The sequence below is a fragment of the Cetorhinus maximus genome, chromosome 3, assembly GCF_964194155.1.
Source record: "Cetorhinus maximus chromosome 3, sCetMax3.hap1.1, whole genome shotgun sequence".
Classification (NCBI taxonomy): domain Eukaryota; kingdom Metazoa; phylum Chordata; class Chondrichthyes; order Lamniformes; family Cetorhinidae; genus Cetorhinus; species Cetorhinus maximus.
Genome location: NC_135881.1, coordinates 191,500,772 through 191,515,543, shown reverse-complemented (window position 1 = coordinate 191,515,543; position 14,772 = coordinate 191,500,772). Strand labels below are relative to the sequence as shown.

At 41.1% G+C, this 14,772-nt stretch overlaps 1 protein-coding gene across 8 annotated transcripts in view; it reads right to left on the bottom strand.

Moving 5' to 3' along the window:
* Positions 1-14,772, bottom strand: part of fhod3b (formin homology 2 domain containing 3b) — a 597,288-nt gene that overhangs the window by 236,968 nt on the left and 345,548 nt on the right. For all 8 annotated transcript variants that reach the window (XM_078539467.1, XM_078539468.1, XM_078539469.1 and 5 more), the window contains exon 6: positions 2,099-2,193. In XM_078539467.1, the coding sequence (XP_078395593.1) occupies positions 2,099-2,193 (95 nt within the window). The remainder of the gene's footprint in view (positions 1-2,098; positions 2,194-14,772) is intronic.

The window sequence follows — 14,772 nt, the reverse complement described above, 5'->3', positions numbered from 1 at the left end:
TAACCCTTTAAACTCTGGTGTCATTCACTTGAATCTGTGTTGCACGCTCACCAAAGCAGGTCCTTTCACAGCAGTGGTGCCCAGAACTGAACACAGTAATCTAAATGGAGTCTGACCAAGGATTTCAAACTAATTTTGTTCTGCGAACGTGCTCAACATTTACACTAACAGCCGGTTTTCTTTTACGCACACACTGGACACAGCCAGGCACCACACAAACAGTCCAAGCAACTGCGCTGCTACCGCTGAACAAAAGATCTTATCTCTTTGATTAAAGCTGCTTTTATACCAGTGCTCATCTATTCCAGACTGCAGCATTTATATTGGTCCAGAACAGATTCTGGTGAATTAACACTTATTCTGCTAAATCTGTCTCTTTTACCCTAACAACAGACTTATAGAATTTTTTTTAAAAGCTGAGTCATCTGCTGCTGGAAAAGCGAACTGGATTTACCAGAGTAAACACCACGAGTCAACTTGCACACTCAAGTCTCCTGGAATCTGATCCAAATAAACACTCGACACATTTTGCAATCACCTCAATTTCAGCAATATGAAAGAACCAGCTGTTCACTGCTTTCAGAAAGTGTCTCACTACGCAAAAGCAGAGCATGTCTACACAACCTTTCCAGAACGTCAACAATGGGTACAGAATTATAATCCTTTTTTTTTAACATCACAGCTTTCCCCACCTTTATTGAGATGGGGCAGCTTCTTTCAGATATGCACCAATATCTTCCCCACTTTCCACTGCAATTTTTGTGTTCAAGATGTGTCCAAGAAAATGTCCCTTTGGTGCCAAAAGTGGAGGAAAAAAGTAGCTCATTTGTTGGAGAAAAACGCACTCTGTTGCAGGAGCTCTGGCTTTACGGGATGAGTTACCCTGCTGTCCTAAAATTCTTCAAGTTGCAGCTGCAGTAGGCTGGGGCTGCTGCACACTGCAAACATAGCCATGAATCCAACAGTTTTGCCCATGCCTTTCCTGGTTTACATCTCTGAGTTGCTAATTCAGAGATTGAGGTTTGGCCAAATCTCTTGAGGTGACAATAAGTCATATTCACTAAAAGGTCAAGGTCTTGTCGGCTACAGATGCACATCTTCACAGAAGAACCATTAGTCGTACAGTGTCCCTTTGTTTATGCCTAATAGAGGCAAGTTATATCAAATGGGGTTCAATGGGCATTTTCTGTATTTGTCTTGCCCTCCAAGTACCTCCTCTTCATTATCCTTTGTTGAGGGAAGGGGCAGAGATGGTGCATCCACTTGGTGCTTTCTCATCACTTGCACTGACTGAGATTACTAACACTAGTTACACTTTATTATGAGAGGAATTGAACATAAAAATAAAGATGTTATGTTTCAGGGTATTGATGAGAACACATCTCGAATAGTGTGCACAGTTTTGGCCTCCTTATTTAAGAAAGGACGTAAATGTGTTGGAGGCAGTTCAGAGGAGGCTTACTAGACTGTTACCTGGAATGAGTGGGTTGTCTCAAGAGGATAGGTTGGACAGACTGGGCTTGTTTCCACTGGAGTTTAGAAGAGTGAGGGGTGACTTGATTGAAGGTATAAGATCCTGAATGGTATAGACAAGGTGGATGTGGAAAGGATGTTTCCTCTTGTGGGTGAGTCCAGAACTAGGGGGCACTGTTTTAAAATTAGGGGTCGCCCTTTTAGGGCAGAGATGAGGAGAAATATCTTCTCACAGAGGGTTGCGCGACGCTGCCTCCGAAGGTGGTGGAGCCAGGGTTGCTGAATATTTTTAAGGCAGAGGTAGACAGATTCTTGTTAGGCAAGGGAATCAAAGGTTATCGGGGGTAGATGGGAATGTGGAATGTGAAACACAAACAGATCAGCCATGATCTTATTGAATGGCGGAGCAGGCTCGAGGGGCCGAATGGTCTACTTCTGTTCCTATTTCGTATGTTCGTAAAATTATTGACACATGCCACTACCCCATCATTGCAGGATGGGCTAACAGAGCATGCCGCTAGACACCCAATGATCCTGCACACATTGTTGTTCTCTGAGAGCAATTGTTATGTTGCAGACACGCAAATGAGGTAGTTTGTTTCGAGGCACTCTTATTTCATCTTACCTTTGACCCTATGAGTGTGTAGAGCCATTGGATAGTTTCATTGTGGTCTATCACCCCATTCATCCCATCCACATACAGCATAATCTGGCCAAGAGCTGCAGAAACAAAAATGATTGCACTATTAATGATCCAGGGCGAACCATCATGGAGCATAAACATAACAGCAACTGTTGCCAAATATTTAAGCAGCATTATTTAATCTATTCTCAGACAGGTAATGATTCTAATGTTTATTCAGTGTTGTGAATCATCATTCAATAATAAACCATGAATAATTTGCTCAAGAAGTACATTCAGATTTCTGGATCACAACCCTCTCTAACATTTTAGTTTAAGCTAGAGAAAGTCATTTATGTGACTCTGATAACTCAGTGATTAGATGCATTATTGTACAACAAGTTATATAGACCTATAAATCACTCATGTATGATCTGTGCCCTTTGCTGAATGAACCAATATCAGTTGGATCAGAGACAAGGGTAGTTAATATTTGGATAGTTACAGAGGAGCAGCATTAGGGTCAGCCGAATCCCAAACCTAAAACTAACGTTAACACTGTCGGCAGGAGGGAGTGTGTGGATCAACGACCCAACCTCAATTGTCATTGGAATCAACAGCCCTACTGAATTACCTCTAGACTTGGGATTCACATGGAGCACTCAATCTCCTAGCAGGAACAAATCCTAGGAATATCTATATAATATCCCACTTCTTAGTGATGGACAATCACAGAATGGTATTAACAATGGGCACAGGTTGGTCATTGGAATGGCCTTGAGGCTGAAGGTTCACTCTTTGGAGGGACATGGAGAGAAGTGGAGGGCAGGGGTGAGAGAGAAGAGAGGAAAGCTTAACTTTTGTAGTTATATGAATTGGAGAAGGATGTCCAATTTCCACTAAATGCACATGGCTGGTCCCCCAGGCAAGCAAGTTACAGGCTCCAAGGCTCAGGGTGTTGTGTGCATCCCTTCTTGCCATCCTCCAATATTCATATCACATGCAGACTAAGAAAATGTCAGTCCTAATAAAATTCCTCCAAATAAGCTGGGTTTAAATTGAGAAACCTTATTGAGGAGTCACGGCTTATGATACAGGACACCCTCAAGGGTGAAAGGGGTAAGAATGAAGACAAGGTAAATTTTTAAAAAGCAATAAGTAATGGTAGTGCTGGTTTTGAAAGTCTGCAGGTTGTAGAAGGGTAGAGTTAGCCAGCTAAGGAGTTCACAGTATTAAGGGAAAGCATCAAAAGCTCTTGATTTCTATAAAGTGGGCATAGTGCATAGAATGGCATATTGGGAATGGGCGAGGAAGGTTTGAAACAGCATCCATACTAGTACAGACTGTAATCAACCTCTGTTAGATCCACTGTTAGATGTGATTTCGCGATTGTTCAGCAAGTGCTGCCCAAATCTGAGTGCACTAATAGCTGCACTAACAACCAATTTAAGATAATCAGCCCAGCTCGTAACATGACTCACTTACTCTTGCTAGAAGCAAAGTACATTCATACGCAGCAACCCATTCTCTGCACACAAAAGGAATATGTTCAAGCCTTGCACCTTTATTTGAATTACGCAGAAGCATGGGCAGCCTTTTGTTCCCCATTGCTCCTCCATGACTCCAATTGGAGTTGATTTGCCAACCAATCAGCATCCCTTTCCTCCTGTAGTATAAATTGCTGTGCTTGTTTGAAATTTTGAATTCTTGCGTTTGTCCTGCATGTGCGCAAGACAAAGGCTTTGGCAACATGTCCCTCTTTTCAGCAATATTCAACCATACTAGCGTCACAATTTAGACACTTGTTTTAAAGAAGGTATTTTTAAACATATTTTCTTGATCACAGTTGCTAAAGATGAACGCACGTATGTCAGTTTAGGGGAATCAGGTGACTCTCCTCAGAAATGTAACAATTGGCCATGCAGGTGTAGAAATTGAGCATTCAGAAATAAAATTCTTCAATTTTAATTTTTGACACATCCTGCACGTGATTTGAAAAATAGAGTCTGACTAAATTCATGGGAAAAATCCACAAGGAACAGACTTAGTCTTCAAAATATATAGAAATCACACAGAATAAGTTTTTAGGCTAAGGAGGTTATGGATATAAGTACACATCTGTTCACCAAAATATTTGCAATTATCTATTCATACCGGAGTACTTAAAACGTGAAAGTCCTCTGGGTTAAACCCAGTCTGAAAGGTCATATAGCTTCTGCCAAATTTGTTGCCAGCTGCTGCCAATCTCTCACAGGTATCATTTTTAACCATTTACGTCCATCGTTAGTTTTAGATAAATAGTGGCATCAAGCGGAGATTCCAAAGATTTGTTTGACGATCCAGATCCTCCATTTATTTCTCCGACTTGGTGTTTTGGGTAAGAAGAATATTCTATTTACCCTTACAGCTTTCAGCTGCCAGTTGGAACCCATTAATTGTCCTCAATTCGTGATCCTGAACAGACATTTGCAGACAAAATTTCATGCTAATCTACGCAGGCCTCTTAATACCTGGCCTGCAAAACTACGCTCAATGGGTGGCATTTAATAATCTGTAGGAAGGAAACCTGGTTGGTTTTGTGATTTATAGAGAAACAGTATTTAAACCTAGAAATTTACATTAGATTTACATCAGAAAGCAGACCTCCCTGAATTGCTGCAAGAAAGAAGCAAATATTCTGGGAAATTCTGAAGTAAGATTGGAAGCATAAGAAGCTGCAAGCAAGATCTTCCTCCAATCTGCACAATATATTGGGGTGAATCATACAACAACCTGGAAAACTAGCAAAAGCTGACAACCCCTTTAAATAATGAATAGCAGGAATAGTACTGATGATAAATCTGTGACATGTGATTTGTTTCCTTCTAAATTAAAGCAGAAACACATGAAATCCTAAAGAAGCAAAAACAAACTTCCAATGTACAAACTTGGAGGTACATTTCTAGGGGGACCAGGACATACCTCTTGGAAAATGTTAATTCTAACCATGATGCATACTAGTCAACTGTGCTGCGAATATCGAGCTCATAATTCATTTGTTTTAAAATATAACTTTTAGGTTGGGGATTAAAGTGTTAAATGTAGAATAAATTAAAAAGCTTGGTTAAGAAACTGATAAACCACCCGAATGTAAAAGCAAATTAAACAAGCTTAGGTTTAATTAAGCTCTGTTTATCTTACAAGCACAGAGTTGATAATGAAAAAAAGAATGATTCATCGCTAAGCTTCTAATGGAGCGAGAAGGTCTGAAAAAAGGGTTGTAAAACTCCATTTGGGATATAAATTATTCATATGGGTTAGATAATCAAAGAGTTGTGTTGAAGGTAAAATAATTAGTTTGCAGTTCTGATTAAACCATCCTAAAGCATGTCACATTATCATAAAGATGGCTGTGGGAGTTAGAAGTTTCTTCTGTTTAATTTAGCTGGGTCTTTCTCTCAGAAGGCAATTGCAGTTTTGTATTTGTGTCAACTGCATTGAGAGTCAATAGGAGATGATTTTTAGTCAGGTCTGCACTTTAAACAGAGAAAATATTAACTTTATTGTTCATTGTGTGGAACGCAGGTAGAGCTCAAGCCCAGTTTGGTTTTGAGGAAAAAAGCAGTTGGAAGATTTGACTTGTTTGTAGCTAGAGGAAGAAATCTACAGTGGTCCTCACAGAGCCTTGTGGCAGAAAGCAGTCATCAGAGTTGGCATGAAAGCTGAGAGAAAACAGTTGCATATCTGCTGGCAACCAGAACAAGGAGCTGAGGCATCCCCAGTTATGAGGCCGTTTAGCCAAAAAGCTAATAGGAAGATTCCCATAAAACATTATTTCGGAAAATAGCTGGAACGCTGAGGAGAAATTAAAATTACTTCTGGAGGGTTATGTCATATCTTTGGGTTGTTCCCAGGAATAGTGAATGAACCTTCAAGATTCTTGTAATGTACAAGGGAACTCTTGGGGTGAAGTAACAATAGAACTGAGTTTATAACATATAAACTATAGTGTTAAGTTAGTGGTGCTTGCTATGTTTTTGTTTCCAAAAAGAAACTAAACAAATGTTTTTGCTTAAAAATGTGAAATCCTATAGCATGGTTCTGTCAGTTAATTACTGGGTGTTCAGATTTCCTCGAAAACAGCGTGATAACAATTGTGACAACTTTCATACTTCACAGTTTACAAACTTTGAAAACTAAGGGAAAAAGACAGAACAAGGTGTTATTGGGGTTTTCAACAGACCAACCAGATTATCACTTCCCTACCCCTCAACTCACCCAGTTCAGTGACACAATTCCTCCTCTAGTCCCTCAGCACAATCTGCTGCTCTCCAATCCACTTCAGGTTGGGCCTAAATGCAAGCAGGCACCCCTGTTTCCATTCCAACTGGCACTCAGTCCATGCTGCCGCTGTTTCTCTCCCCTCTCCCCAGCTGAAAAAACTCAGTCACCTTATTCTCCATCCCCTTTCTCAGTTCACATTGCCAATCACTCTCTCTCTCTCACCTCCTGCATTTCAGCCAGCACTCTTCTTCCGCACCCACACCAACTAATGCTGGCAGCTCCATTTCTCCTCCACCTGAGTGGCACTTCTCCATTCCCCAAAAGCACCGCTCGCAGATTCCACCTCTCTTTCATGGCCATCAATTCCCCCTTCCATAACATAAACCATAACACCGGGACAACCAGCCTGAAATATACTGATGGGTGACATGCACAAGGAATTCCTATCCCACCCCTCAATCCTCGAAATCAAATATGAAAACTCCTGACTGCAATGTTTAACATGGATTCCAAGTTTTAAAAAAATGATTAATGAATGCTTTGAAGAATGGTGCTGTAAAACTTCAGGGATTCAGGACGATTTGGATATCCTTAAGAATAATCTTTGATCCTAATGATGATACAAATCAGACAACATGGCTGTGTAAAGATAATTGCTGTATACAAATTCAGACAGAATTGTACAACTGGGATTTGCAGCATCCGAGGCTCAGTGCAGAGCATTTTGTACAGTAATTCTAAATGATAGATAAGCAGTCTCTCTCGTTCCTGGCTTAACCCCTTTTCAACTGCCCCATCCCCATGCCACCCCTATCTGTTCCAAGGTTTATATCCCTTTCCTGCTCACATACCACATTGTCAATAACCCCAGTATTCTCCTGATAAATAGTGAGAACTGCTTTAGAGGAAGTGAAGTTTATCTATAGACCTCAACACTTGACTATTCCATTCCATATCTTTTCTGGTCACTTAGTGAGACTAAAGGACCTTTCCTTTTCTGTTACAGCGAGCACTCATAACTATCCTTATAAGGATTTGCCTGATCAAACAGCATATCTTTCTGGCCCAGCACTCAATAGTATCGCTGTAGAGACCCAAGAGTTAGTATTTTGTGTGAGATCTACCAGGCCCCACTCAGAAACCTCGGCAGCTCATAAAACAGTGATGAATATATATGGTATCAGTCTAGAAAGTCAGACATAATGAGCTTTCATAGGTTTTGTTTAAACAAAACCTTTCAGTTTGAACTTGCCCTATACCCTTAATCTAAATAATACATGTGTGCGATTATTACGCTGGGGGTTGAAGAACAATAGCTGTTCTTCAGACCTTGGTCCAACTCAGATCAGTAATTCAATAACTGTGAGAAGATAATAAATAGTTACATGCAGCACACAGATTATTTAAATATGTACTTCAGCATTGCTTCCTTGGTTTTCCTCAATCATTAACAGATTGCAATCTTGCAATGAGCTTCACAAAGGATTGCAGGTCTTTCCAATATATCAAGCATTTTATTTTTAACCTCCCTCGCACACAGAAGCTGTAAGCGTCTAAATGATGAACGGGCACCATAGGATTCAACTAGTCAAGGCAAAGAATCATCTTTTAGTTGAACTAGTTGGACATTGTGTTTTTTGTAATATATGTTTTAAATGGTTTTTGAAAGAAAAGAATGCCTTAAAATAACATGCAACCTCTCATGGGTCGGCACCCTCCTCTGATTCCACAGTCTCTCTTGGACCTTCCATTACCCTGGTCAGATTAATTAATATCACAAGAAAGGCATAAGTTTATGTCCTTATAGCTACAGTTATGCAAAGCTCATTTGCATGAGGTTTGACCTCATCGGGACATCAGTGTACAGCTCTGGGCATCACACCTTCAAAAGAGTATACTGGCCCTGGAAAAATGCAAAACAAAAACAGAATTACCTGGAAAAACTCAGCAGGTCTGGCAGCATCGGTGGAGAAGAAAAGAGCTGACGTTTCGGGTCCACATGACCCTTCAACAGAACAGGAAGCAGTCTAGTTTCGGGGGAATTGTTACCTGGACTCCAAGGATGAGAGACTACATAAATTAGGCTTGTCTTCCCTGGAACACAGAAGGTTAAGGGTTGATTTGATTGAGGGTTTTAGGATTTTGAAAGGAAATGATGGGGTAGATAGAAAACATTTCTGCTGGCTAGGGGTTGGGGGTGTCTAAAACAATGGGGCATAGCCTTAAAATCAGAGCCAGGGAATTCAGGAGAGTAGTTAGGATTCAACATCAGCATCACAAAAGCAGTTACATGATCATTATCACGTTGGTGTTTGAGAGAGTTTGCTGTGCACAAACTGGCTGTCACATTTCCTACATTACAACAGTGATTACACTTCACGAGTACTTCATGGTTGTAAAGCACTTTGGGACAGAGGTTGTGAAAAGCATTACACAAATGTAAGTCCTGTTCTTTATAGTTTACGCATGGTAACATTTAAGAAACAGCTCCCTATTCCCCTTACCTAATCTAAAACATGACACTGCTTTGGGGCAGTGTTTTATCCTCCATGAAGTGATGGAGCCCATCCAAGCAAGGTTAAGTGACAGGCACTTCTCAAACCCCTGAGCAGAAGTCAAGTATTTGAGTTAGAGGCCTGAACACAATTCCCCTTGCTGCTCCTCCAAGTCCCCTCATCAAGATAAACCTGCTCTTCCAACTGAAAAGGTTTCCTGTCACCTACAATTTGTGCAGTTTTTCCAAAATGAAGAAAGTGAATATAATATTTTTCAAAACCACATCTCTGACAACTGCCTGCATCAGGATTTGTGGCTGTGATGGTATTCCAACATTGCCTCTCCCTTTCAGACACTGAAATTATAACAGTTGAATGAAACCAAGAACTTGGCACACAAACAATGATGCTTTGGATTTTCTTATTCAACTGAGAAACCTATCTTGCACTCAACTCCACCCATGGTCAAAAATATTCTCATTGCCATCTAACTCTCAAACCACTAATACCCCACAAGATGGCCATATGCTTAGAGTTAAGTCACAGGGACAATTATCTCTTTGGTACACTGGTAAAGCACTTTGAGACACCCTTCGGGCCACCCGTAAATTAAATTAAATTCTCCCTGTAAGGCACCAATGTGGCAACGCTCTCCACTGGGCATTGCTGCAAAATCTGTTTCGGGTATAATTCTGAAAATTCTTTCTTGGTTTACCAGAAGGATAAAACAAGCCTTCCATTTTTTAGGCTTCAAAAAGACATCAAGACTTTCATATGTATGAATCTCATTATGTAGACTATTGCCTATTGTACTATCTACCTGACGATGTATTACAGGTCCAAGAAAAAATATTTGTAGTTGTCAATGATACAAAAGAGAAGCATGCTAGGGAAATTGTTAACTGCAGTACTTATCCAACATGTGAACCCAACTAGCCAATGCACTCATGATTTTGTCACATCCATTTCTCAGAGTCTACATTAGGGTGTATCCCTTGGATGCGCTATACACACACACTTTATAGACTGCTTCTTTCCTCATGACTTCTCCTGAAGAAAGTGACTATGGTTCACATCTTGACTAAGCTTGATGATGTCCACACCCAATTTCCACGAAGGCACACTCTTCAGCAAAAGCGCTGCAAGTAAATAAACCCTTTTCACATCTTAGTTATGGAACATTGACCAAATGTGGCATTCCCCCAGCCACGTTAGTTAACTCAGCACAGACCAGAAATTAAACCAGGACTCTTATAAACCGTACAGCTTGATACCATTCCATGCTTCCTCATAACCTAAACAGACCACAAATAGTTAATCTTTTTTTGCAGGCTACATAATTATCACCAAATCCCTTATTTTAAGCTCAAGCTAAGTTTGGGTCAGTCGTATGATTTACACCTCACCTGATTTCATGCTACACTGACTTCAACGGAGCCAAAAATTGGGCAGGATGTAAATTGGGCATTCAATCCAAACTCAGCCTGTTTCCACTGGGCACTTTAGATTGAAATCAGGGCTTGGTTATTTGAGTGGATCAAGAATGTTAATGTTTTACTGATCTCAAAAATTTAGGTAGTTCAGTTACACAGCAAATTAAGTGTTAAAATGGATTTAAAAAGTGTTTAAAATACTCGATGCCCATTCCTAATCTAAATCCTTAACAAAATTGTGCGCACACGGCTCTCAAGCAACTACTAGGGCTCAAAGGTATCAATCAAATTGCAAAACAAACATTCCAGCTGCTGTATATTTTTGCTGATAATGTAAACCTGAAACATTCATTATAATTGAACAAGCATCTGAAGTCATCTGATTACAGCTTGAAGATATAGAAGGAACATAAGGGGAGAAGTGGTGTAGGATTCTGGCAAGTGATGTCGTCGACTTTTACTGTGTGGCTGTCCCACCAGAAATTTGTAGCTTGACTGCTACATTTATTTTGGGCAAACTCCTGCCCACAACGTCCTCCGCCTGCGGAAGCTCATGTTCACAGTACAGCACCGTTGGAGCAATGTTACAGAAACTATTTTAAAGACGTCCGTTGGAAATGAACATCTGAGAAGGGGGTTGCAGACAGACACAACTGCAGTGAAATGCAGTGTTTCAGGTATCACATAACAGTAGGTATGGACGTGCCCTTGAGGTCCTGATGCATGCATTGAGGCAACAAGAAGGGTGCCCTGACCGGCATTAAATGGCACCCAACCTCAAGAGGCACCTGGTAGGATGCAGACGATAGGATGATTGCTCACTGCAACAGCTGGAGAACTTAGCTCCAGATGTGGTGAGCTGAGGCCAGGACCTAAAGTTACGCTACCCAGAAGCTTGCTTTGCCAAGGATCTGCCCCAAGTCTTCATGCCATGAAGTATGTTGTCAGAACCTTCTACTCTTACCCCTCTAAAAACTTATATGCGACTTTCCAGCCGTTTGAATCTTTAGCATGCTTGGCAAGGCAGCCGCGTGGTTCACACACAGGCTGTAATTTATATCTCAAACTATTGTCACCCTGAAACCTACACATACAAAACCCTCTCGACAAACGCCAGCCGCATGGTTCGCATTTAGTGTCAAATGGGATGAGCTGCAGACTGGGCAGAAATCTGTCGCTATATTTTCTCCTTAAAGTTGTAATACAAGACTACTTTTCCATTTGTGAGGTCAAAATGACCCATTATCAAAGGGAACAGGCTTGAATTGGAGTTGGCCAAAAATTTTTAAAATGTTAACTCCTTCTGAGGAGGTCACTATGGACAAGCTTGACTATATGGGCATTGGAGAGGGAGGGCAAAGGGGTGGGGAAGTGGGGCGGAGGTCAAAGACCAGTCTTAGGGCTGGCGTGTGCTGTTCTTTTGCTCAAGAATATAAAACCATCACGCACAATATACTGCAGTGCAAACTGATTGAAGGTGTTCCTTAGAGCCAGCACTGTAATATATCTTATGCTATAGGTGGCCTGAAGAGTAGCCAGCAGTTCACAGCAGCACATTTCACTCTAGCCAATATTTGCCAGGATTAGCACAGCCGGACATGTCCCGGAAGATTTAGAAAATGACTTCAGCTAACACTGGGTAAGTTAGAGAGAATGCATGAAGAGGAGTGAGAGGACAAGGAGGAGCAGGATCAGCACCATTACTGAATTTAGACCACCTTGTAATGCTGTTGTTGCTCGTCACGTGCAAGCTCAACAATGCACCAGCCTCCTCAATTCTACCAGTATGCCTGCTTGAAAAAACTTTATAACACATTGAAGCTGACTTTTGCCTGTAGATGGGGAGGTGGAGAGACAAAAATCAGAAAATAAATATAGCGCTATGGGCCTGCCTTGCTGAATTTAGGTGACCAATGCTCCTGCTGGATTCAGGTGGCGGACAAGTTGAAATATTCAATCAGGGTTTAACTGATGCCGTCAGTTCCGTATCAACCAGCAATGCTATGCCCCCAGCTCCTCAAACCGACCCACAACCTATGGGTGGTACAAATTGGGGAGGGGATGGGCAGGGGGAGGCAATTAGGGAATACTTAAAGGGATCCTTGCTTACGATCAGGCAAAGCTGGGAGCAGGTTTGAAATTGATACGCTCTCGAGATTCAAGATTTTTGAGCCTTAAAAGTCTTCCTTAGCACATGGATAGATTGGAGAAGCTGGGGCTATTCTCCTTGGAGAAAACAAGGTTAAGAGGGATTAAAATCATAAGGGGTCTGGACAAAGTAGATAGAGAAAAACTGTTCCCATTGCTAGAAGGAGCCCAAACCAGAGGACACCGATTTTAAGTTGATTGGCAAAAGAAGAAACGGCGATATGAGAAAAAACCTTTAGTTGCAGGTGGTTAAGATGGGAAATACAGTGCCTGCGAGTGTGGTGGAAGCAGATCCAATCATAGTTTTCAGGAGAGAATTGGATAATTATCTGAAGAGACATAATTTTCAGGGCTACAGGGAAAAGGTGGGGCGTGAGACTAGGTGAAATGCTATTGCAGAGAGCTGGCACAGGGACAATGGGCTGAAGGCCTCCTTCTGTGCTGTAACCATCCTATGATTCATTCCATGATTCTACACTGCCTCATTACTATGTATTCTTCTCATATTTTCCCAAAACTTAGACCCACTCCTCGGTTTAATTCCCAGATATTTCCTGCCCTGGCTCCCTGAGATGTTGCTGCAGCTCTGTGATCAGTCTCTGTCCCACCGGAGCCCTGTCCTCCAAAAAGCAATCTGCCTCTAAGCACAAACCCCTCTACCTGGTGCTGAAACTCTGATCAGAAAGAAAGGAACACTTGCATTTATTTAGTACATTTCACGGTTTCAGGACGTCCCAAAGCGCTTTACAGCTAAAGAAGTGTTTCTTTTTTTGAAGTGCAGTCACTATTTTAATGTTGGAAATGAGAATGTCAATTTGTGCACAGCAAGCTCCCACAAACACTATTGTGAGCATGACCAGTTAATCTTTTTTAGTGATGTTGATTGAGGGATAAATATTGTAAATGTTTATAAATATAAAGATCATAACAATCCACTGAACGCAGACTAAGATCTGAAGTATATGTTAAGCACGCAGTGCTATAGTGATTATTATAAAACAATCAATAATATTTCATTGTCATCATGGGTCAAAATCCATTACGCCTAAAAGGAATGGAATTTTGAGTGTGATTGAAACAAGAACTGCAGCAGTCCCTTGAAACTAGATGGCCTCAAACTCCTCAAGCAGTCCCGGAGTTTCAGGTCATCCAAATTCCATGATCAGATAGCTGCCCTGGCTTCATTCCATTACTCTCTACATTACTCAGGATGTTTAACTTTTCTACATTATTAAGCAAGATTGATCCTCAATTTATAGTAAAAACAAGAATTTGAAATCCTTCTATTAACAACCAGAGGCATCCTTGCTCCACTGACCACTTCCAGGCTGAAGGATATTAGGACAACATACCAATAGCCCGGCACCAACCTAGGGCTACACTGTGCCACTTACTTGGAGACTCATTAGGCAGCTTCACAAAGACTCTCTTTGTTTTCCTGTGGTAAAACTGGGATTTATTGTCCAGTGTTATTCTTATTTTCACGTGCTCTGAAATAGCCAGGATTAAAACAGAGGCAAGGCATTATCGAGGCATTTGCATAATTGCCACAAGTCAAAGGGGACACAGCTGTTTATATATTCATATGTTTATTTGAATTGGCAGTGAGGGGAGGCTCGTTTTTTTGATCAGAAATAATTAATTTAATTTAAAAGATGCTTTGAAGCAAGTGCAAGTGGAACTTGTCAAGTGCTTGTTGTGGTTCAAAACTGTCAAAAGTGCCAAACCCTGGTCACATTTATTAATCTAGCTTGTAAATACTGTGTATTGTTAAACTAACTTTTGAAGCCACTGCCTAGTCTTCAAAGGGATAATGAGTAATAAAGCAAAGCACACATTTGTGTTGGGGGTTTGGTTCATGTCTCCATGATGTATGGAGATATGTTAAGTTCCGTAAAGTTTATGCAATTCTTATTCTGATTCGGTCTGAGGGGAGTTCACCAGCTGGAAATATTAACTCTGTGTCTCCTTCCAGAGATATTTTACAGCATTTTCTGTGTTTATTTCACATTTTCAGCAGCATGTTGCTTTTGTAGAGGTTAAATAATTTGATGGATTGCCTCTAATTGATTTATTTCCCCCACCCACTGCACTGAAAGCAATTGCTGACTATATTTAAGTCAAACGAAAGAGAAAGGACTTGCATTTACGCAGCACTTCATCCTCAGGACGTTCCAAAGGACGGGATTTTCCAGCCCCGCCTACCGCCGGGATCATCTGGTCTCACCAAAAGTCAATGGACTTTTGGCGGGTCTGATGAATCTCCTGCCACGACAGGGCCGGAAAATCCCGACCAAACAGTTTCACAGCCAGCCACAGAATAGCCCTGAATTGTAAA